General features: G+C 39.8%; 1 protein-coding gene across 1 annotated transcript in view; it reads right to left on the bottom strand.

Moving 5' to 3' along the window:
* Window positions 1-11,472, bottom strand: part of BRCA2 (BRCA2 DNA repair associated) — a 72,408-nt gene extending 60,936 nt beyond the window's left edge. Inside the window, exons 1-7 of the mRNA XM_027835256.1 lie at window positions 11,394-11,472; window positions 10,903-11,003; window positions 8,993-9,244; window positions 3,190-3,304; window positions 825-874; window positions 676-716; window positions 200-311 (exon numbers count right to left, since the gene is read on the bottom strand). Of these exons, the coding sequence (XP_027691057.1) occupies window positions 200-311; window positions 676-716; window positions 825-874; window positions 3,190-3,304; window positions 8,993-9,244; window positions 10,903-10,969 (637 nt within the window). The 5' untranslated portion in view covers window positions 10,970-11,003; window positions 11,394-11,472. The remainder of the gene's footprint in view (window positions 1-199; window positions 312-675; window positions 717-824; window positions 875-3,189; window positions 3,305-8,992; window positions 9,245-10,902; window positions 11,004-11,393) is intronic.
* Between the last annotated feature and the right edge of the window lie 11,449 nt (window positions 11,473-22,921).

The raw sequence follows: 22,921 nt of genomic DNA on the forward strand, positions 1-22,921 counted from the left end.
AGCATTCCTCATTTGCCGAGAAAACCCCCAGAAGAAGCTGCAGAGAAACAGACTGCTGAAGGAGGCAGAGAACTAGATTATAATCACTAGCTCCACCACTTAGATGGAGCATTACTATTTCTAATTTTTTTTTTGGAGGGGAGCATTACTTTGTACTAATTCTGTTTTTCACCATACAACACATTTTTGATAATATTACCTATTAGCACAGTTGAACTGAGGGTGGGGGGAGTGGCCAAAGAGCTGGACCAAGACATATCTGGATCCACTTCTGCTCCTAGACTTTCAGAAATGTGTTTTGGTGTATTAACCTGAAAATAGGAAGAAAAAAACACATTATACATACATATATGTTTACATACAAATATATATACATACATATGTTTAAATATATATACACACATACATATATACATATACGTGTGTGTGTGTTTAACAAACTCGTGAAAAAAGTGAGCTTCATCCCTGAATGGTTCTACATGCCACTCAATCTTGGTATGCTTCTGGTTTCACAATTTTTAAGATGAGACACATATTTGCCTTATTAGCAAATGGTAGTTAATTTAAAGAAATGCAATGAAGATTAAAAATATTTGCATGGAGAATCTCAGAGCAAAGATAAATTACAAAAAATTGTCAAAAGCTCATATTATTAACAATTAAAATAATACTTACCTTCATGAGTTTAGGGGTATAAAATAAGTTTCCATATGCCACTAAAAGAATGGAGGGAAATGTAGTTAAGCCACCAGATATTTTAACAAATATAAAAATCAAAATGTGGTTTAAAAAGAACACATACAAAAAAATAAGGCTATTCATACCAGGCTTTTCCCTCTGTGGAGTTCTGTATGGGCCTCGTAAAATCATTGGACTAAAAATAAAAGCCACTCAGATTATTCAACAGACAACTAGAAAGAAATTACATTGTATAATATTGAATTACGACAAAATTACAAAAGAGTAGCTAACAATTTAAAATTTTAAAGATTTAAGAAGCCCAGGTATAACAGCTGTCAAATCTACTGTACTGAAAAATAGAAATAAAAAATTACACCCAACAAATTGTAGAACACATCCAAAAACAAAGTATCTATCTGAACTCTGAGCCCATTACCTTTCTATCTGGAGGTGGCAGCGTATTTCATCACGAACCTTCTGAAATTGTGGTTGGTCACTATGTTCAGAGTCCCTAAGTCTTTCAAAGTCATTTGTCTTAACAATATTGTTGTGATAATGTGGAATTGATCATTAGTGTAGGATGAATTGAGTCTTAATAAGATTTCCACTCTATTTCACCGGGTTTGATTAATTGACTACGTATTGGTTGGGTCCCCTCATTGAGCGAGTCAGAGCTCTTTATGCCTCTAACTTCAGTTGCCTTCTTCCACCCTTACAGCTTGCCATCCACGTCCTGCAAGCTGCCTGACAACACTGGCAACAGAGGAAAACAATTCCAAGTGCCTCATCCCTGGTACCCTTTTTCTCAGTGCTAACCACAAATGTTCTAAACCCATTCCTAAATACTAGCACGTAAAACACAAGCCTCCTATCCTGTCCTTCTACTCCCTATCCCCCCCACCATGAAATTGCCAACCATGAGACCTTTCAAAAGATGTTAAACTATTGAGGAATATCATGATGTAAGAGGGTATCAACCAATCAGAAGTGAGATCAAGAACAGTAACTATGTAAATACTATAAAAGTGACGTTCTGCCTATCGGTTCTATCCTTGGCTACTGAGGAGCCTTGGATCCCATTTATAGGCAATTGCTAGTCTTGCTAATAAACTGATCCTGCTCAGAACTTTGTGCCTTAGTTTCTCTTTATCACAGATTTTTATCATGACAATAATATAGCTTATACTCCTGTTTCTTTCATTTCACTCTGCTGCAGTTTTATACAAAATTTTCCAAGTTTCTCTAAAACTGTCCCCTTCATCATTTTTTTGTAGCTAAAGTGTATTACATCGCATATATATTCCATAACTTGTTTAGCCATTACCCAATTCACTAAGGCACCACAAAAAGAGGTGCGATAAATATTTTTGTAAACAGGGTCCTTTTTCTCTTTCTTTGATATCTTTCGGGTATAGGAGGGGGTGCTGATAAATGTTTTAACAACTGGATCTCCAAAAACATTCAGCACATTTTAAAGTCTAATCTGCATAATTAACATTTGCTCTATCACTTTCTTAAGTCTAAACAATCAACAAAACAATAAACCAAGCACTAATGTGTGGCATTTGCTCATTTCCAAGGTGTAAATGCTCACACTAAAAATTTAACAAGGGGCAGTTACAAGCCAATACAAGATTTAGTAGTGTTATCACTGGGTCAATGGGCATGCATAGTTTGAAACAGCTTTTAGGAACATTTCCAAACTTCTTTCCACAAGAGCTGGACCAGTTCAAAGCTCCACCAATAGTGAATTAATGTACCTCAATTCCCACAGACCCTCCAGCATTTGTTAATTTAGCCAGTCTGGTAGGTGTGAGGTGGTACCTCAGAGTTTTTTAAATTTGTAATTCTCTAATTATTAATGATTTCTATTTGGCTATTGATAGCTTGAACTGAATTGACTGTTCATAGCTTTTGACAGTTTATCAGTTGGTGAACGGCTCATGCTTACAAATTTGAATCAGTTCCCTATATGTCTTAGAAATGAGACCTTTATCGAGGAAATTTACTACCAAGATTTTTTTTTACCTCCTTTATTTGTTTCTTTTCTAATTTTAACTGCATTGGTTTTGTTTGTTTAAAACCTTTTTAATTTCATGTCATCAAAACTGTTCATATTACTTCTTGTGAACCTCTCTATCTCATGTTTGGTCATGACATCTTCCCCACCCAAAGACCTGAAGGTAATTTCTTCCTGGTTCTTCTAATTTGTTTAAGTATCACCATATATGTCTAAATCAGAGCTTGACATCTCTAAACTTAGTGTCAATTGTTGGTCTATATGTAGTTTCTGCCAGATCGATTTCCAATTTTCCCAAATATTTTTTGTCAAATAGTGAGTTCTTGTCCCAATAGCTGTGATCTTTGGGTTCACAGAGCATTATTCTTCAATAACATAACTTTAGCACTCTGTATGCTGGCTAAAATGTTACTGAGACAATCATTTAAAAAACAAAGCAAATCAAATGCAAGAAAGCATTTCATTTCCTATTCATAGCTTCATCATACCTTTCACTGAGACAAGCACTGAGAGGTGGGCTGGTAACATCATAAGCTTGACCTAATTTGGTCTTCATTATGCAATGACTTTTCCTAAGTTCTCTATCAACCGCATTATCCTTTCCTGCAATATAGCAAAATAATAACAATAAGCAATGTTAAGGACTGTTAATTTTTCCTCTCTAGGAGTCTTTAAAATTAGGAGAGATTCTCATCTATCTGGAGTGGTTTAACTTGGACCTGGCATAAAGGCAGAGGAATAGAATAAAGATAATTTCTGAAGGTCACTTTAGGCTTCTTAATAATCTGAATGAAATTTGGCAGACATTACCTACAATGAGTTGCCTTGGAAGGTTTGTGAAGTGACTTGCTCAGGGGATTAGAAAGATTATTTTGGTTGCATGTGAAAAATGGAATGGAAAGGAGACAGATGTCAAAGAGACCAGTCAAGAAGTGCTTACACAATAGTTCAAACAATTATGTAGTCCATATAATGAGGGCCTACACTAGGAAGATAGCAGGAGTGGAAAGGTGGGGACTGATGAAGCATATTAAAGAAAGAAATATTGAAGGGCTTAACTACTAAATGAATATGAAGGGGGGGAAGGAGAGAAGAGGGTCAAAAATGACTTAAGTTACAAGCCAAGGTTATTAGAAGCACTGAGGAGTTTTGGAGGGAAAGATGAGGAGTTTTAAGTTTTAAGAGACCAAGCAATTAATAATATGCCAAACACTGGCTTGGCTAAGTGTTGGGGATACAAAGGCAAAACCAAAACAGTTTCTCTCCTTAAGGAGCTTACGTTCCACTAGAGCGAAAGAATGTGCACATACACAGGTTCTTTACAAAGCAAGCTTTGAGGGAGGATGGTGGGGGAAGACATAAGGAAAGGCCTTGGCAGCAGGTGGTGCTTGAACTGCATCTTGAGGAGACTTGGGATTCCAAGAGGAAAAGGTGGAGTAAGAGAGCGCTCCAGACACGTGGAATAGCTGATGCAAAAATAGAGAGAAGAAACACAGCATCACACCGGGGGTATAGCAAGTGGACTGATAAGGCTGGACCAGAGAACTAATGAAAGCAAGGCCTATGCAGAAGACTGGAAGGAGGGAAAGTGCCTGGTTGTGGCCAGCTTTAGGAGCCAACAGAAAAGTGTGCATTTGATCTCAGGGATCACATGGAGCCACTGGAGCAGACAGTGGGGAAGGGGTGCGATAGGAGCAGAACTGAAATTTGGAAAAATCACTTTGTCAGCTATATGGAAGAGGAACTAGAGCTAGATGAGATGTAAGACTGGGAGAGTAATACAATCAGCTCTGCTATAATACAACCTATGCATTCCTAAAAATCATCATGCTATGCAAAAATGCAATAAAAACTTAAGGAGAAAATGGAGTTAGAAGCACAACACTCAAAATCTTCATCAGTGACACATTATTAAAAAAAATAAAAAAGATAGGGGCAGCTAGGTGGCACAGTGGATAGAGCCCCAGCCCTTAAGTCAGGAGGACCTGAGTTCAAATCCGGCCTCAGACCAAACACTTGACATGTAGTAGCTATGTGACCTTGGGCAAGTCACTTAACCCCAACTGCCTCACCCAAAAAAAAAAAAAAAAGGATAGGAATGTAAATAGCAATTGTTTCTGTTTTGGCCAGAAACCCTAAGGATCCTTCTCTCCCAGATTTTTTTTTTTTTGGACTAGAGGCCATTCTCTGCCTCATTTCCTACCTAGCCTTAATCAACGAATGGGCGTTGCCTCAGTCAAACTAGGACCTGGGAAAAGACCTTAGCTTAAAAAGGCCAAGGTGTTCCATTGCATCCAGAGCCATCTCCAGTTGTCCTGATCTATGTCTCATCACTAGACCCAGATGGCTCTGGAGGAGAAAGTCAGGCCAGTGACTTTGCACAGCCATTCCTCACTTAAATCCAATTCACTTGCATGTTATGGCATCACCTCCTTGATGTCACGGTCCTCTTCGAGAACAAAGGACAAACAACCCAAAATCCCCCTCCAAACAGCTTTAAAATAACTCCTCAATTTGAATCCTGGAGTGGCAGAGCCAACAAAAGGTCAGAGGGAAGCATTCTTCCGGCCTAAAACAACACAGGAGGTAAGAAAGAGAGACCTGTGACATGGAGTGGCCTTGAGTCCATATGAAACACCAGAGGTGGGCCTAGGTTGTGGTGACAAAAGCAGCAGCAGCTTCAGGAGCTCCCAAGCCAGACACGGTAAGTGGATGTGACAACTGTTCAGAAAGAGATTACGGGGAAGTTCAGGGCCAGCGGCTGTTTGGACACTCCACTGTCTATACCCGCTTTGGGTTGTAGTTTCAGGGTGGAGAGGAGCACTTGTAGTCACAAGGAGTGGAAGCCCCGAAGTGCAATATCACTTCCAGTGATCAAGGACCCTGTGGTCCTGATGTACACACGTCTACTAAGGCAGACAAAATGTAATTTTTAGTGTTAGTAAATTTTTTTAGATGTCATCCCATCCAAAATTTCCTAAAGACACCCACATAGTAGGCAGATTCATCTCTCAGGAAAACTGACCGTGATTGTCCCTCTAACCACTGCAACATGAGTGAACTTAGACTTCCAGACTAACACTGTCCGGAAACTAAGGAAAACACTTGGTGCAAACTAAAATTCAGAAAAGTCCTAAGATGTTAGAAAATTGTGACTGGAGATTACAAAATATTTACTAACTGGAGGCTTTCATATCCTTGAGTATACAGATGTCTCATTTTGATGGACATGAATTCTCTAGGCTGTTGACACACCACAGTTAACAGCAAAAATTGACTGGAGTCCTGGAGTATTATACTGTGTGCATTAGGGAAGCCAACTCAATCATCTTATCATATCTTGAAGGGAAGCAAGTCATAGACACTGTCACTCAAATCATTTGAGTTGTTAAAAATAAGTTATAAAAAATTTCTTGTAAATTAGTAAGTTTGGAGTATAGATTGGAGTAAATAGCCACTCAACTAACTCCCTTCTAATATGAAATTCTGTGATTTTTGTGAAAATACAAATTGGGATACTTCATATACTTTACGACACTGACTGCCAAAATTTTATTAGAACAATTTCATCCTTGACAGATGCTCCTAAAGATTCCATTTTTGTTTTAAATGGTAGGTAGTTGTGTTTTTGTCTTTGCTGTTATTTCCCCAAAGTCAAGCAGGAATAAGAAATTCAAGGTAAGACAGTGAAGCCTGCTATTAGGGGCTGAAGACTTGTTGACGTCTTATGCAAATACTTACATATATATATATATATGCATATATATACTTATGCATATTATATAATATGCCTACAGTTGTCTAAAAACTGACCTTTTATATTGCTTTGACACATTATGAAATAATAATAAAAAATAACTGTAGTTAGAAAAAAGTATTATTTTAGTCCAAGACAGACAGTGCATTTGTAATATTTTTTTACAAAATAGTTGCCAACTTCAGACTACTAGCAAAAATATAGCAGAGCTCACTTCTCAAAAATACTTTAAAATTATTGCTTGGCTGGTGAAAATATTGTACAAACAAAATATGCAGTCTACCGAATGATGGTTGTTTTACGTTCCACAATCAAAAGAACACATGTACAGAGAATAATACAGGTATGCACCTGTTACAAATATGATAGTTTTAAGTCTTGCTAGCTGAACACAGCATCCTAAAGCATCCAAGAAGTTTCACATGCAATCCATTTAAGTTATTTTTGGCATAAGGCTCTGGCACATCACAGAAGAACCACATCCAGCTGAAGTTTTGCAGATTTATGACATATAGCACCACTGGGTTGTCAAGTAGATTTTTCAGTTAAAATGCAGGCTTGCTCATGTATTCTTCCATTGTCCTCTGTAACATATCAGAGTCTTCTTAGCCTTAACAGCAGTTTTCTTTGAGGTTTCCTGGATTTCTCCAACCATTATAAACTCAAGAATAAAATATGCCTTTCAAAATTAAATATAATATCCAGCTCACAGATGATTCCAAAATACTTGTCTAGTAATTCCACGTAACATGTACAATCTCTAGCATCAACAATTGTCCTGATTTTCTACTGCACAGAAAAATTTCCCTTGTTGACTGCACAGCAATATGATATGGATCATGTTGGCAGGGGCCAAGGCCACAGCCTACCTTCCTGCCGGGATCAATAGGCTGAACTGCCAGACAGGACTGACAGACCAGGCCAGAAGCAGGATGTACCTATGGCCACCACCCCTCCTGGAGCTTCGGGCTGCCAAGGTGACAGGTGAAGCATTCTCAGACCATAATTGTTTCCCCCATCTTAGATGCTTTCTGATACTATCTCCTCCACCTATTTCACATGACGAGGTAGCCTTTCTTCTTGTCAACATAAACCCCTTTCTCTATATGCACAAATGACTCCATTCCATCCCATCTTCTATAGCAGACTATTCCCTCTAACATCCTCACTCCCTCACTAATCTTAAACCAATCCCTATTGACTGGCTGCTTCCTTCCTGCCTGCAAACATGCCCATGTCTCCTTCATCTTCAAAAAACTCTCACTTGATCCAGTCCTTCTCACTAGCAATCATCCTGTATCTCTCCCTTCCCCTTTATGACTAAATGCCTAGAGAAGGCTGTTTATAACAAGTGCCTCCACCCCCTTTCCACTCATTCTCTTCTTAACTCTCTATCATCTGGCTTCTGACTTCATCATTGAAGTGATGCTCTCTCCAAAGTTACTAATGATTTATTAATTGCCAAATCTAATGGCCTTTTCTCATTCCTCATCCTTCTTGACCTTTCTTTAGTCACTAACGATGTGAACCACACTCTTCTCAATGTTCTCTTTTTTCCAGTTTTGTGACCCTACTTTCTCCTAGCATATATGTATACACATAACATAAAGTGAATAAATACAAATGTATATAAAGTAATACAAGGTAGCATGGGAGAGAAGGCACTAGCAGTAGCAATAATCTAGGCTGGAGGTAATGAGGACCTCATCATGAGCTGTGAGTTGGGAGAAGTTGTCTGTAGCAAAAGATGTTCAAAAAGGAGGCATTATCCAATGTAGTTGTCAAATTAGGGCATGGTGAAGGGCTTTGAAAGCTAAACAGAGAGGTTTACAGCTGATCCTAGAGGCAATAGGAAGCCACAGAAGTTAACTGAATAGGAGACTCACACATCAAAGACAGACCTGTGCAAAAGATGTTGTAGAGATAGCTCTATATTGTAGCAATACTCTAGATGTGGTCCAAACTTAAAAAAAAAAATATAGTTACTGTCAAAAGCTGTTCCTCTCTTGATGCGTCCCAAGGTCACATTCCCTTTTTGGATGCCATACTATACTGTAGACTCAGGATGAGTTTTCAGTCCACTAAAATCCAATTTTTTCCATACAAATTGCTGTCTCATCATGTCTCCAGACATCTTGTACTTCTGAGGTTGATATTTTGGATCCAAAATTGTAACACCTTAATTATTTAATCCAATATTCTAGCCCTTTAAAAGGATCATCTGGGATCTGCCTCATCAATCTCCCTTGTTAGCATCTCTCCCAGCTTAGTGTCATCTGCAAATCTGATAAGGACATCATCCATGCCTTTATCAAAAGCACTGATAAAAAGATTCAACAACACAGGGTCAAAAATAGATCTTTTTTGATTCATTGACAACTCTTTTGTGTCTTATATGGCAACATACCAATGTATCATAGTTTGGTTTTTTTTTAATATATATAATCAAAACAAACCGCAGCTTTTAATATAGGAAAAAAATTCACCCTCGTGAATAAATTTTAAAAATCTATATTCAAACAAAAGTCACTTACCTATGTCTAATTTGCAATGATCTGGTCCTCTTAAAGGAGAGGAATACAATGAAAAATTTACATTCTGTTCTTTGAAGATTAACGGTGTTGATGCCAGTTGATTATAAGTAAAAGGTTTCCGCTGAGGTGTTTTAAAAGAATTCAACTCGATAATTTCAGTTTTATTTCCATGATCCTCTGAAGTTTCATAATTATAAGGTGGAGCTTCTGAAGTAAGTTCTTCAAACCAGTTAAGGCTTATTGGTCCTAAATCTGTGGAAAAAAAAAAAACAAAACCAAATACCTTACACCTTAAGCTTTAATCAATGTCATTTAAATGTTCAGGGACACAGATTCATAATATGAGATTTTATGGCTTTGGCAAATGAAAAAAGGTAAGAATTAGATCAAATTGTTTCTAATTTGCTAATTTGCTTAGCATTAAGTCAAGCTGTCATAAGCATCTATGTTCATTGGGTTAGAAACAATATTTAGGGAAACAGCACAGGGGGTACAAGTGGGAAATTGCCTAGTAGAGTAAATAAACAGGTACCAGCATGTCTACTGATCTGTGCTAGAACTGGAAAAATGCATCACTAATAATTTAAACTCAAATTTTCCCCTTCAATATTCCTTGCCCCACTATTTTCATTTCTATACTACCAAATGATTGCACCTCTTAATTCCAGGGCCTTCCATCTATTATTTATTTCCTATTTACCTTACACATGGTTTGCTTTGTATATATCTTGTTTATGTTGTCGCCCCATAAGATAACAACCTCTGAGGATAGGGACTGTGTTTTGCTTCCTTAGGTTCCCCAGTGCTTGACACATAGTAGGTACACAATAAATGTTTATTGATCGATTGGTTCATTATATATAAAAGCTGGTACTATTTATTTCTGGAACTTAGATACAAAATGTTTAACTCTGTATAGCATTATTTTTACCTTGATCTGCAAGTCGGCCATGACTCAACAATAACAACAAAAAGACTTTTAATAAATGCTTGCTAGAAGAGAAAATCTCTTCAGAAAGCTCTAGTACGGGGCAGCTAGGTGCAGGGAATAGAGCACCAGTCCTAGAGTCAGGAGGACCTGAGTTCAGTTGTGAAATATGGCAGTACTGTTATTACTCCTTTAATATAACCAAAGGGTATTCTCTGTAATGTATAAGTTAAAGGTTTCATGACTTTCACCACATATTTTCACAACATTTTTTATTACAAACACTGCCTAATGGACATTAATAGTTGTACAAGTGATATGAAGATAGCACTTGGAGTACCAGGCACATAACAGGTGCTAAATGTTTATGGAATTGAATTTTCAGTCATCAATTACTCTAAGCCTGACATACTTACACAATCTAGAGACAAGTAACACACTACAGTAATTAAGTGTCTATTAAAGTTACTTCTCAGGCGGTTAAAATATTTGTTAACACACCTTACAGCAAATAAAGAGGGGCAAAAAAACCCTGTTTCTCCTAAAGACATACTTTTTATCATGAATTATCTCCTAAAAACACACAAATTATCACTAATTATCTCCTAAAGACACACAAATTATCTGTAAGTTGTCTTGCAAATAAAGTTTCTAGCAGGTGCTGAATACTCATCATCGAGTCCATTTCTCACTAGAAAGGCCCATAAACATACTTCTACATAGGATTAATGAATGTAAACATATTGTTCACTGGCATGCCTGGCGCACCGCTAAGACCTGCCCTGTCCTCAAGGACATTCTAAAAGCGGAGAGGAAGAGAGTGGTGGGCAGGGGTGGGGGGGAAAGAGGGAGTGCCCCACCATGAGTACGGCTAATTTAATGAAAATAAATATTAATGAAAAAAAGCAATGGAGGCTGAAACTATTAAAAAAAAAAAAAGGTTGGTGATGTGGAGTTTGTACAATGAAATAACACGTCCTACCTGATTCACTGCACCGTGTCTTAAAAACTTCAAAAAAAGTTGTTTTCCCCTGGTATCCAGCTGGCATTTTCTTGCCCCCAGTATTACTTGTCTGTTAAAGTCTGCAAAGTAGAGGAGATGGGGAAAAAAACAATGACAGGAGAAACAAACGGGAGGTCATCGGTGAACGTTAGCACCGGAGAGCTGCAGCTGCGTCGTGGGTCAACCCTCCCATTTCACGGATAAGTAAACTGAGGCCCGGGAAGGTTCAATACGAATCCTATTTCTTTCGAATTCCAATCCTTACGTCTGCGGTGCTGAGGAATACCAGGAGAGGGGCAGAAGCCGGGCGGGCCAAGACCTTGGTCACTACCTACCCCCGCCCTCACGTCGGCACTAACTGGCTCTACGGTCGCTGCCCTGCAGGGAGGAAAGACGAGGCTTCCCCGCGCGAGCCGGACCGAGGCAGGGGCGGAGGGGTGGGGGGCGAAGGAAAAGGTGGGGGTACGCACGCGCACACGCGCCGCCGCCCTCGGGCTCCGATGACTAAACCCGTTTGCACTCAATCTCAGCGAATTTTCAGGTTCTCGCGCCAAAAATCAGCCGAGCAGGCACATGACCACGAGACGCAGAGCGTGGCTTCCGGAAGCGCGATTCGGCGCAGCTTTGGCTCCACCCCTCGCCCCCAGTCGGGCTTCCTCTGAATTGAAAGACGAGTCGAAGGGATTGGGCGGGGACAAGGATGGACTTGACCCCTCACCCCACCCGCCCCTCCCGAGGAGGACTCGAGAGTGTTTGCTTTGCGCATGAGCGTGCACTCCTCGCTTCCCCCTCCACCTGCGCCGGGACTCTCAGCCAACGTGGAGCGGAGGGCGGGGCCAGGCGAGGGGCGTAGCTGCGCTCTTTGCGTCCTGGTCGGGTGGGCGTGGCCACAGGGCGGCGTTGGGGCCGTCACCTTCCTCGTGGCTCTGGGGAGGTCTGGGGCTCTGCCAGCTCAGGCTGGGGATCATGGAGGTTGTGTTGCCTCTTCAACCGATGATTTTTAGGGCATAACTTTGCTGAGGAAGCTAGGTGGCATAGTACCTGGATTTTGAAATACCGAGTTCTGATCCCACCTCTAACTTGGGCAAGCCGCGTTACCCCTTTCCTGCCTCTGTTTCCTCATCTGTAAAATGGGGATACAATGTAGTTAAAGAATAAAAATGTGTTAATATTTATGCTTTGCAAACTGAAGAGTGCTGCATAAATGATAGCTATCTTTATATACCGGGAGTGTGTACTACAGGTGCACAAATGAGAATAAAGGTGATTATTGGAGAAGGAGGAAAGCGACCAAAGATTAGGGAGAAGGGCTCAAGGCTCTCAGACTAGATTTAACCTGCTGTGAGGACAGAGAATTTATTTTTTATTCGAGTCTTTCTCATGCTAATGGCACTGTGCTTTGCACTTAGTGGATGTTTGATTAACGTTTACTGAATCTGAATTATCCCCACTATTGTTTCCTGTGATAAATTTTAGCCACCATAAAACTTTAGCACTGCATACTGAAGAAGGTGTGGACTCTGGAGCCTAGACCTTGTCCCTATTCTCACCTCAGTCCCCACACCGTCGGAAAAAAAAAAAACCAAGTCTTTTTATCTTCTCCTATTTGTATCACAACACCTCCATTCTCCCAGTTGCAGAAGCTAAAAGCCATTGAGTTATCTTTCTAAAGGACCATATCTAGTCAGTCAACTAAAAAGAATACCTACTAAGCCCTGAAGATACCTTGAAAGGCAAAAGACAGTCCCTACTCTCAAGAGCAGATCTGTTTTACAAACAACAAGATATAGACAGGATAAACTGGATATAGTGTCAGAGTCGGGGTGCTGTGGGTTCTGGCCTTTTGCTGAGTGAGAGGAGAAGCCTTTAATATATGTTCACTGTGTACCAAACGCTGCCCAAATACAAAAGCAAAGACTTCAAGGAATTTACATTTGAAACAGAAGTGGACAACACAGGGTGGGGAGTAGTAGCCATGGCGGGATACATCGGTCTAGAAGGTTACAGGGATGGAAAATGGGGCATAGACGGACATCTTGCACGTATAATGTCAGAGTTTAAATATCACATTCTAGACCGAAGAGGGGTAGGAGGAGGTGTAGTTTGAAAGGATACCTGGGGGAAGGCAAGACAGTTGGTGGAGATGGTGGGAAGTGAATTTCAATTCTATTATACTATTGCTATTCCCTTTCTTTCAGGCCTACTGCTGTCCTGCCAAATCAGATCACATTTGATCATCAATATAGACCTGGAAGGGTCTTCATCTTATCCTGCTTTACAGAGGAGGCTAAAGAGGGTTAAATGATCTCCAAGATCCCACCAAGTAGCAATTTTCTGACATGTGCTTAGAGTCCAGGTTCAAGTCTTCTAGAATTAGTCTTCTTTCTAAACTATGGTTCCTCCTCTGTTGTCTTAGGTCACACAAGTGGTAGAATCAGGATTTAAAGTCATCATCTCTTGGCTAGACTGTTGCAAAATCCTCCTAACTTGTTTTCCCTGCTTCTAGTTCTTGCCTTTTCAATCCAATGATGGGTTGGATTAGATGGCCTCGGAGGGCTGTTCCAACTCTGTAGTTTTGATGTCTGCCCGTAGGTAGCTCTGGGTCTGGAATTCAAATTCTGCCTTCCATGCTTAATTAGCTCTGTGATCATGGGAAAGTCATTTCGTCTCTGTCTACTTCAGTTTACTCTGCTGTAAAATGGGGATAGTAATAGCATCTACATCGCAGGGTTGCTGTGAGGAACAAATGAGACAGTATCTTTAGAGAGCCTAGCATAAAGTAGGCCTTTACCTTGTTCCTTTCTCCTTCCTCTGATCTAGCACATGTTCTGATGCCGGATTAATCTTTCTAAAGCACTCTTCTGATGATGTCAACACCTAGCTCTGTACCTGACTGTCACCAATCTTACCAAACAACTCCAATGGTTCCCCAGTGTCAACATAATAAAGCCTTAACCCCTTAGCCTGTTATTCAGAGCACTCTACAATCCTACCTTTCCAAATTTATTTCCCACCACTCCCTTAAAAACAACATATTTGTCATCAAATTTAACTACTATATGTTTCCCCAAACAGCCTTTTCTACATCTCCATGCTTCCTTCTAACGTAGTGCACTGGAAACAGGGGTCTGCTGGAGCTGGCAAGCATTTACACCCTCTGAAATAGGTATCGTTTTGTTGACTGTCTAGACTTAAGAAAGTGCTGGAAAAATGTTAATAATGCAGATTAAAATTAAAAGTGTGTCCCTTTCCCCATCCCAAGTTGGTTATTAAACACTTATTTGCGTACCACTGACTGGAAAGAAGGTTGGGTTTCAAATCGGAGAGCCTGGGTTCAAAGTCCAATGCTTCCAGCAGGTAGAGGCAGCAAGGTTTAAGTCATTTACTAAATACCTACTAAGTGCTAGCACTTTGATAAGCACTAAGGATACAAATAAAGCCCCCCCTCCCCAAAAAAATCCTGCTCTCAAGGAGGTCATAGTTGAATGGGGGAGGCAACATGCAAACTACATATAAACAAGATATCAACAGGATAAATCAGAGAGGATCTCAGAGGGAAGGTGCTAAGATTAAGGAGGACTGGGAAAGGCTTCTTGCAGAAGGCAGAATTTTTTCTGGAATTTGAAAGAAGCCTGGAGATGGAAATGAAGTGGGAAAGTATTTCAGGCATGAGTCACAGCCAGTGAAAATGCAGAGCTGGGTGATTTGTGTGTCTTGTGTGAAGAAAAGCAAGGCAATGTGACTGGATCACAGACTATGTGGAGAAGAGTAACAATAATAAGGTTAACATTTATATAGTGCTTACTATGTGCCAGGCACTGTGCTAAGCACTTTACAAATATTATCTTATTTGATCCTCACAAAAATCCCAGGAAGAAGGTGTTATTATTATCATCCTCATTTTACAGGCAAGGACACTGAGGCAAATAGAGGTTAAATGACTTGCTCAGGATCACACAGCTAGTAAGTGTCTGAGGTCAGATTTGAACTCAGGTCTTCTTGACTCCAGTCCCAGCTCCAATAAGGTACTAGGGAACCACTGGAGTTTTTCCAGCGTATGTATGGAAGGGAGAGGGAAGGAGGTTGGCAGTGGGAGGGCAGGGTTCCAACTGAATGAATGAAAATAAGCAAGTTGTATTTCCTTTAACTCTATTCTCTCTCCTTGCTCCTTCACTTCATTATTGCTCCCTTCAAACCTCTGGTAACCATTAACTTAACTCCCATTTGCTGTTGTTAAAAGGAAAATTCTTTCTTTGGGCTTTCACCCTGATTCAAGAGGCAAAACTCAGGAAAAAAAGAATTAAAAAGAATTTAATAAAATATGTCAAGATAGTAAAATGTTGACAAGCTGATTAGTAGAGATCAGCCAGGGATTCAAGTCAGTTGTTATTGATATCTTTCCCCATGAGATAAAGACAATTCTGATAGGTCCACCTCAGCAAAAGGGGATGGGCCATTGCATCTCAGCTCCTTCTCAATTGCCATAAGTGATGTTTAACAGTTGTCCTGGATAGCAGGTAATAGGAAAGCTGAAGATGGTCGCCTTCCCCAAGGCTGATTGACAAGCAGGACTGGGGACAATGGGTCACTGAGTCAGCATAACTTTCAATACTATCTCTTCGTCAGAGTAGCATACTGGTGATGCATCATGAGTAGTGTTGATGCTTCCTGAGTAACAAGGAGAAAAGCTGAAATACCGGCAGCAGTAAAAGAGAATTCAGATTAAAGAAAAGTGGCTCAAACTGACTGCAGTTGAAGTTTCCAGAAATAGCACTGTACTGTCAAAAGACCTGGATTCCTATCCCAGCTCTGTTCCTGATCAACAGAGTGGCACCTAGGGCCCTCCTTCTTCATCTCTTCAGATCCCAGACTAGTATTAGCTGCCCCACTGGGGACCCAACTGTACAAAGGCTAGTGATTAATACTAAAGCATATAAGCTTTAAGTAGCAGATCTTACTGTTTTGATCTGAATTCATTCCACGGCCTAGCAAGAGTTAAAATCACTGTTTGAACTTATCATATGTATAGGATTCAAGTCCTAAAAGTGTCTCATTCTTTCAGATTAAGAATGGTTAGAAAGGAATAAATAAGCTCGAGAAACAGAGAGGCAAATTTATTTAGAGTAGCAACTTATGATCTTAATGGAAACTTTGTTTTACTCAGAATGTTATTAGGAATCAGAACATGTGTAGGAAGTTATACAAACTACTTAGAGCTCACTTTGGAGATGTTCCCTAATTAAACTATATTTCCACCTTGAAACACTGATAAGGGGAATTTGCTATTTAAGACGCTGGGAACTGTTAATGAAGTCTAACTCCAGGTATGATTAACAAGGAACTGATTGAGCTACTGACCCATGACGTCAGTCAGCAACCTGCAAAGAGGTTTGTGAGCTGCATCTATGAGCTGCAAGAGGGTGTTCTCATGGGAAGGTTGGGAGAACAACTTTTCTGCATGGCTGAGGTAGGATTCTCCTGACTCCATTTCCCCACTGTGACACCTGGCAGACTTTAAGCCTGGCTCAATGCAGTTGGTCATATATATGTAACTTCTGCCTGGAGTTGACATGACTCTAGCGAAGCATTGTTCCCTTACTTTAGTTATGTTCTTTCATGGCCAAAGAAATTTATCTCTACTTGTTCAATAAAACCTCTTCACCCTGGAAGTTCATTTTGCCATTGGACTTCTCACAATATAAGTGCCCTCCATCCCTGTGACCTCTCCTCCTAATTGAATGATTTTTCCCAGAACCTACATTTTAAGGAGGACCCCCAACCTAGCCATGTTTTCATCCCTCTGCAGTCTGGACTCTTGACTCTTTTGACTTTCCCTATGAGCTCCTGAGTGTATAATCCTGTCCTACCTTTATCATCTTTGTTTTCTGTATTGTCTTCCCCCACTAGATATAAGCTCATTGTGGGCAAGGACTATCTTTTTTTTTTTTTTTTTTTGCTTGTATTTATATTCCCAGTACTTAACATAGTGTCTGGAATACCATAAATTCTTAATAAATGCTTCTTCACTCTGCTTGATTGTTGCTTTGTATTAGTTCATACAAGTCTTACCAACCTCTGAAACTGTTCTTTTTATTGTTTCATATAGCAGAAGTGTTATTCTATCATATTAATAACCAAAATTTGTTCAGCTGTTCCTCAACTGATGTGCTTCCCCTCAGTTTTCAATTTTTTGCCATCATGAGAAGAACTGCTAACATATATTTGTATATATGGATCTTTTTCTTCTTTCATTGATCTCTTTGGGATATAGACCTAGTAATGGTCAAAGGGTATGCATAATATAACAGCCTTTGTGGCATGCTTCGAAATTGTCTTCCAGAATGGCTGGTATAGTTCACAGCCTCATCAACAGAATATTAATGTACCTGTTTTCCCACAGCCCCCCCCTTTTTTTTGTCATTTTAGCCAATCTGATGAATGCCAGGTAGAACCTCAGAGTTGCTTGAATTTTCATTTCTCTAATAATTAGTGATTTGGAGCGTTTTTTTCTTGGCTATTGATCACTTGGGTTTCTTCCTCTAATAACTACCTGTTCATGTCCTTGGATCTTTTATCAATTGGGGAATGGCTCTTATTCTTATACATTTAAATAAGTTCCCTATATATGTCTTCAAAATGGGACCTTTATCAGAAAAACTTGTTGCAAATCTTCCGCCCCCCCCCCATCTCTCTGCTTCTCGTCTAATTTTAGCAGCATCGGATTGGATTTATTTGTGTAACACCTTTTTAATTTTATGTCTGAGATATTGATTGCTCCTCCTGCCTTTTTTTTTCTTTTAGGCAATTGTAGTTAAGTGACTTGCCCAAGATCACACAGGTCGTATCTGAGGCTGAATTTGAAATCAGGTCCTCCTGACTCTAGGGCCAGTGCTCTATCTACTGTGTCACCTAGCTGCCCCCTCCTGAAGCTTTTAAAAAACTTCAACTGAAGCATAATAGATTTTGCTCCAGTGACTATAAGTGTAAATCTTTCTCTTTCAAGTGGGTTTTTTTTTTAAACAGCATATTGATGTATTCTGCTGTCTAATTCATTCTCTTATCCTTTTTTTGTTTTATAGTGAGTTCATCCAAGTAATATTCACACTTATGATAGTTGTGTATTTCCCTTCATCCTATTCTCCTACAAGTTTTCTTCTTGTTTCTCACCTCCTCTTTACAAAGAAAAAGGTGGTAAGAGTGGAATGTGCTCATCTATGCTTGATGTAATATTCTTCTGCTCCTCTGCCCTTTTTCTCTTTCCCTCACCCAGACTCCAATTCTAAGTTGTTTGGTTCTTTCTTCCTTCCTTCCTTTTTTCTTTCCTTCTTCCTTTCTTCATGTGTTCCTTCCTTCTTTCCTTTTTTTCTTTTTCTTTTCTTGACCCACCTGCTGTGACTAAAATTTGTTTTGCTTATGATGACTTCCTCTCTGAACCTACCCTCCTTCTTATTTGACCCTTCTTTCTCCCTTTTTCATAGGGAAGAAGCAGGACGACTGATCCCCACAATTTTAGTAATCATCTTTTCTCCCCCAGACATTCATAGTTGAACTCTCTTATGCATTTACTATATAACATTCTGTATTGCTATTATTTGAAGTGTATCATATTTCTCTAACAGAGTGTGGGCTCCATTATGATAGGGACTATACAGCCTCTTTGTCTTCTCTACTCCTAGCACAGGGGGAGGCATTTAACAAATGTTGGGTTGACTGGGATGAGGGAATGGAAATATATTATATGTCTTTACCCTTACCTACAATAAGCACTTGATCATTTACTATCTTGTAATCAGAGTTCTACTTTGTCCTGGCACTGGCATGGAGCTCTTTTTATTTATTTATTTATTTTATTTTATTTATTTATTTTTTGTTTATTAATTTTTTATCTTTTAAAATTTTTTTTTGCTTATTTATTTTTATGGTAATTTTTATTTATTTTTTTGTTTTCAACATTTACTTCCACAAGATTTTGAGTTCCAAATTTTCACCACATCTCACCCTCCCCCCACCCCAAGATGGCATGCATTCTGAATATCCCTTCCCCTAGTCTGCTTTCCCTTCTATCTCTCCCCCCCTTCTCTTATCCCCTTCCCCTTCTATTTTCCTATAGGGCAGGATGGATTTCTGTACCCCATTTCCTGTATTTCTTATTTCCCAGTTGCATGTGAAAACATTTGTTTTAAACATGTGTTTTTAAAACTTTGAGTTCCAAATTTTCTCCCTTCCTCCCTCCCCACCCACCCTTATTGATAAGGCAAGCAACTAAATATAGGTTATATGTGCAGTTACGCAAAACACTTTCATAGTAGACATGCTGTGAAAAACTAACTCTATTTCCCTTAATCCTTTCCCACCCCCCCATTTATTCTATTCTTTCTTTTGACCCTGTCCCTCCTCAGAAGTATTTGCTTCTGATTACGCCCTTTCCCAATCTGCCCTCCTCTCTATCATCCCCCTACTCTCTTGTCCCCTTCCCCCCCCATTTTCCTGTAGGGCAAGACAGATTTCCATACCCAATTGAGTGTGTATGTTATTCCCTCCTTAAGTCAAATCCTGTGAGAATAAGATTCACTCATTCCTTCTCACCTTCCCCAGTTTCTCCTCCACTGTAAGAGCCTTTTCTTTTCTGTGTTTTTTTTTTTTGTGGGATAATTTACCCCATTCTACCTCTCTCTTTCTCCTTCTCCTAGTATAATTCTCTCTTACCCCTTAATTTTATTCTCCAGATATGACCCCTTCATTTTCAACTCACCCTGTGCCCTCTGTCTATGTATCTGTCTATATCTATATATATGTACATATAATTTTTTCCCCTCCAACTACCCTAATACTGACAAAGGTCTCATGAGTTACAAATATCATCTTTCCGTGCAGGAATGTAAACAGTTCAACCTTAATAAGTCTCTTATGATTTTCTCTTTCCTGTTTACCTCTTCATGTTTCACTTAAGTCTTGTATTTGAAAGTCAAATTTTCTATTCAGTTCTGGTCTTTTCATCAAGAATGCTTGAAAGTCCTCTATTTCACTGAATGACCATTTCCCCCCCTGCAGGATTATACTAAGTTTTGCTGGGTAATTGATTCTTGGTTGTAATCCTAATTCCTTTGCCCTCCAAAATATTATATTCCATGCCCTGTGGTCCCTAAAGCTGCTAAATCTTGTGTTATTCTGATTGTGTTTCCACAATAGTTGAATTGTTTCTTTCTGGCTGCTTGTAATATTTTCTCCTTGGCCTGGGAACTCTGGAATTTGGCTACAATATTCCTAGGAGTTTTCCTTTGGGGATCTCTTTCAGGAGGAGATCAATGGATTCTTTCAATTTCTATTTTGCCCTCTGGTTCTAAAATATCAGGACAGTTTTCCTTGATAATTTCTTGGAAGATGATGTCTAGATTCTTTTTTTGATCATGGCTTTCAGATGGTCCAATAATTTTTAAAATCTCTCTCCTGGGTCTAATTTCCAGGTCAGTTGTTTTTCCAATGAGATATTTCACATTGTTTTCTAATTTTTCATTCTTTTGGATTTGTTTTTATAGTGTCTTGATTTCTCATAAAGTCACTAGCTACAAATTGCTCTATTCTAATTTTTTTTTTTAGGCAGTTGGGGTTAAGTGACTTGCCCAGGGTCACACAGCTAGTAAGTGTCAAGTGTTTGGTCTGAGACCGGATTTGAACTCAGGTACTCCTGACTTCAGGGCTGGTGCTCTATCCACTGCGCCACCTAGCTGCCCCTAAATATATACATACTAGACTAGTTGTTAGATTGAATTAGATGTCTATTTTTTTTTAAGGCTAGGCAATGGGGTTAAGTGACTTGCCCAAGGTCACACAGCTAGTATTATGTGTCTGAGTCTGGATTTGAACTCAGGTCCTCCTGAATCCAGGGCCTGTGCTCTATCCACTGCGCCACCTAGCTGCCCTCTATTCTAACTTTTAAGGAAGTATTTTCTTCAGTAAGCTTTTGGATTTCCTTTTCCATTTGTCCAATTTTGCTTTTTAGGGCATTCTTCTTCTCATTGGCTTTTTGGACTTATTTTGCCATTTGGGTTAGGCTATTTTTTAAGTGTTATTTTCTTCAGTATTTTTTTGGGTCTTCTTTAGCAAGCTGTTGACTTGTTTTTCATGATTTTCTTGCATCACTCTCAGTTTTTCCTCTACTTTTCTTATTTGCTTCTCAAAATCCCTTTTGAGCTCTTCCAAGGCCTGGGACTGATTCATATTTTTCTTGGAGGCTTTGGATGTAGGAGCTTTGGCTTTGTTGTCTTCTTCTGGTTGTATGTTTTGATCTTGTTTGTCACCAAAGTGAGATAATATAGTCTGACTCTTTTTGTGCTGCTTACTTATGATCCCAGCCAATTACTTGAATTTTAAATTCTTTGTTAAGGTAAAAGTCTGCTTCCAATGTGGAGAATGTACTGTCCCAAGCTTTGGGGGTTTGTACAGCTGTTTTCAGAGATACTTCTAGGGATCTGAAAATTTTCAGTTCTTCCAAGGTGCTACGATAAGGGGCGAGGTGTTTCCTCTCCACTGCCACAAGAAGCTTCACCACACCAGCATTCCACCTTGCGCCAGGACCGCCCCTCAGAACTGTGACCCAGATCCAAGCATGGGCAAAGCAAGAGATTCCTGCCTTAGCACTGGCAAAGAGATCCCTGCAATCCCCCTGTGATCAGCCACTTGATTCCCCCTCAGTCTGTGGGCTGGAAACTCAGGAAACAGCCGTGGCCCCGGGCCGCACTGGAGACTTGCGGCTGAGACCTAGCTCCTCTCTCACTTCTAAGCTGTCTTTGGTGTTCCTGGATTGAGGAGTTTGGAAACCGCCACAGCTGCCGGTGATTCAGTCCTCTGAGGCCTGCTCCAGGATAGCTGCGGCCTGCACGCCCATGCCGAACTGTGCTCCTCTGCCTACCCGGTGCAATATACCTTTCTGATCCAGGCTGTCTTTGGCTGGAAATTTGTTTCACCTTCTTTTTGTGGCTTTGGCTGCTTTACAATTTGTTTCCAGCCATTTTTATAGGTATTTGGAAGGGTTTGGGGGGAGAGCTCAAGCAATTCACTGCTTTCCCTCAGCAATCTTGGCTCTGGCATGGAGTTCTTGAAGAACCTGTGGCCTAGAAGCCTAGGCCAATGGAGTCCAGTTCTGGCAGATCCTAACAAATTTGAAAGTCAAGTACTAGGCGGGCAGCAAATGGTATGGCCATTTCTTGAGGATCAGTCTAGCTGAATTTGGGAAAACTCATCACCAGATTGGTCACAGAATGACGAACTTTTTTGCCACAACAACTGTCAAAAACCATTTGCCAAGTCTTTGAGGGATTGCTATTTAATATGATAGACATTGGCTGTCCCCATGCCTGGAACATTCTCCCTCCTTCTGCCTGCTGGCTTCCCTGGCTTTCTCCAAGTCTCAACTAGAGTTCCATCTTCTGCAAGAAGCCTTTTGTAGACCTCCTTACTCTTAATGCCTTTCTTCCCAGATTATCCCCAATTTATCCTGTATATATTTTGTATATAATTCTTCATATGTTGTATCCTTCATTAGGCTGAAACCTTTGAAAGCAAGAACTGTAGTTTTTGCTTTAGTTTTTTGGCTTTTCTTCATATCTGTGATGCTTAGCACAACACTTGGCATGTGGTTGGTGCTTAATAAATGTTTGTTGACTGGCCTGAGGTAGTGTCCATGTCAATGAGATAATGGATCTTTGAAGTACTGAAGTAGTGTGAGTTATTTCACATGTATGAATCTTTCTAACTTAATTATAACAATAGCTAATATCTATACAGTGTTTTTTTGTGTTTTTTTTTGTTTTTTGCTTTTTGGTGAGCCAGTTGGGGTTAAGTGACTTGAGTGTTTTAAGGTGTGCAGAGCACTTTGTATATTATCTCATTTGATACAACTCTGGGAGATGGGGTTTTTTTTATTATCCCCATTTTACAGATTAGGAAACAGAGACTGAGAGAAGTTAAGTGATTTGCCCCAGGGTCACACAGCTAGTAA

The sequence above is a fragment of the Vombatus ursinus genome, unplaced genomic scaffold, assembly GCF_900497805.2.
Source record: "Vombatus ursinus unplaced genomic scaffold, bare-nosed wombat genome assembly UNPS02014813.1, whole genome shotgun sequence".
NCBI lineage: Eukaryota > Metazoa > Chordata > Mammalia > Diprotodontia > Vombatidae > Vombatus > Vombatus ursinus.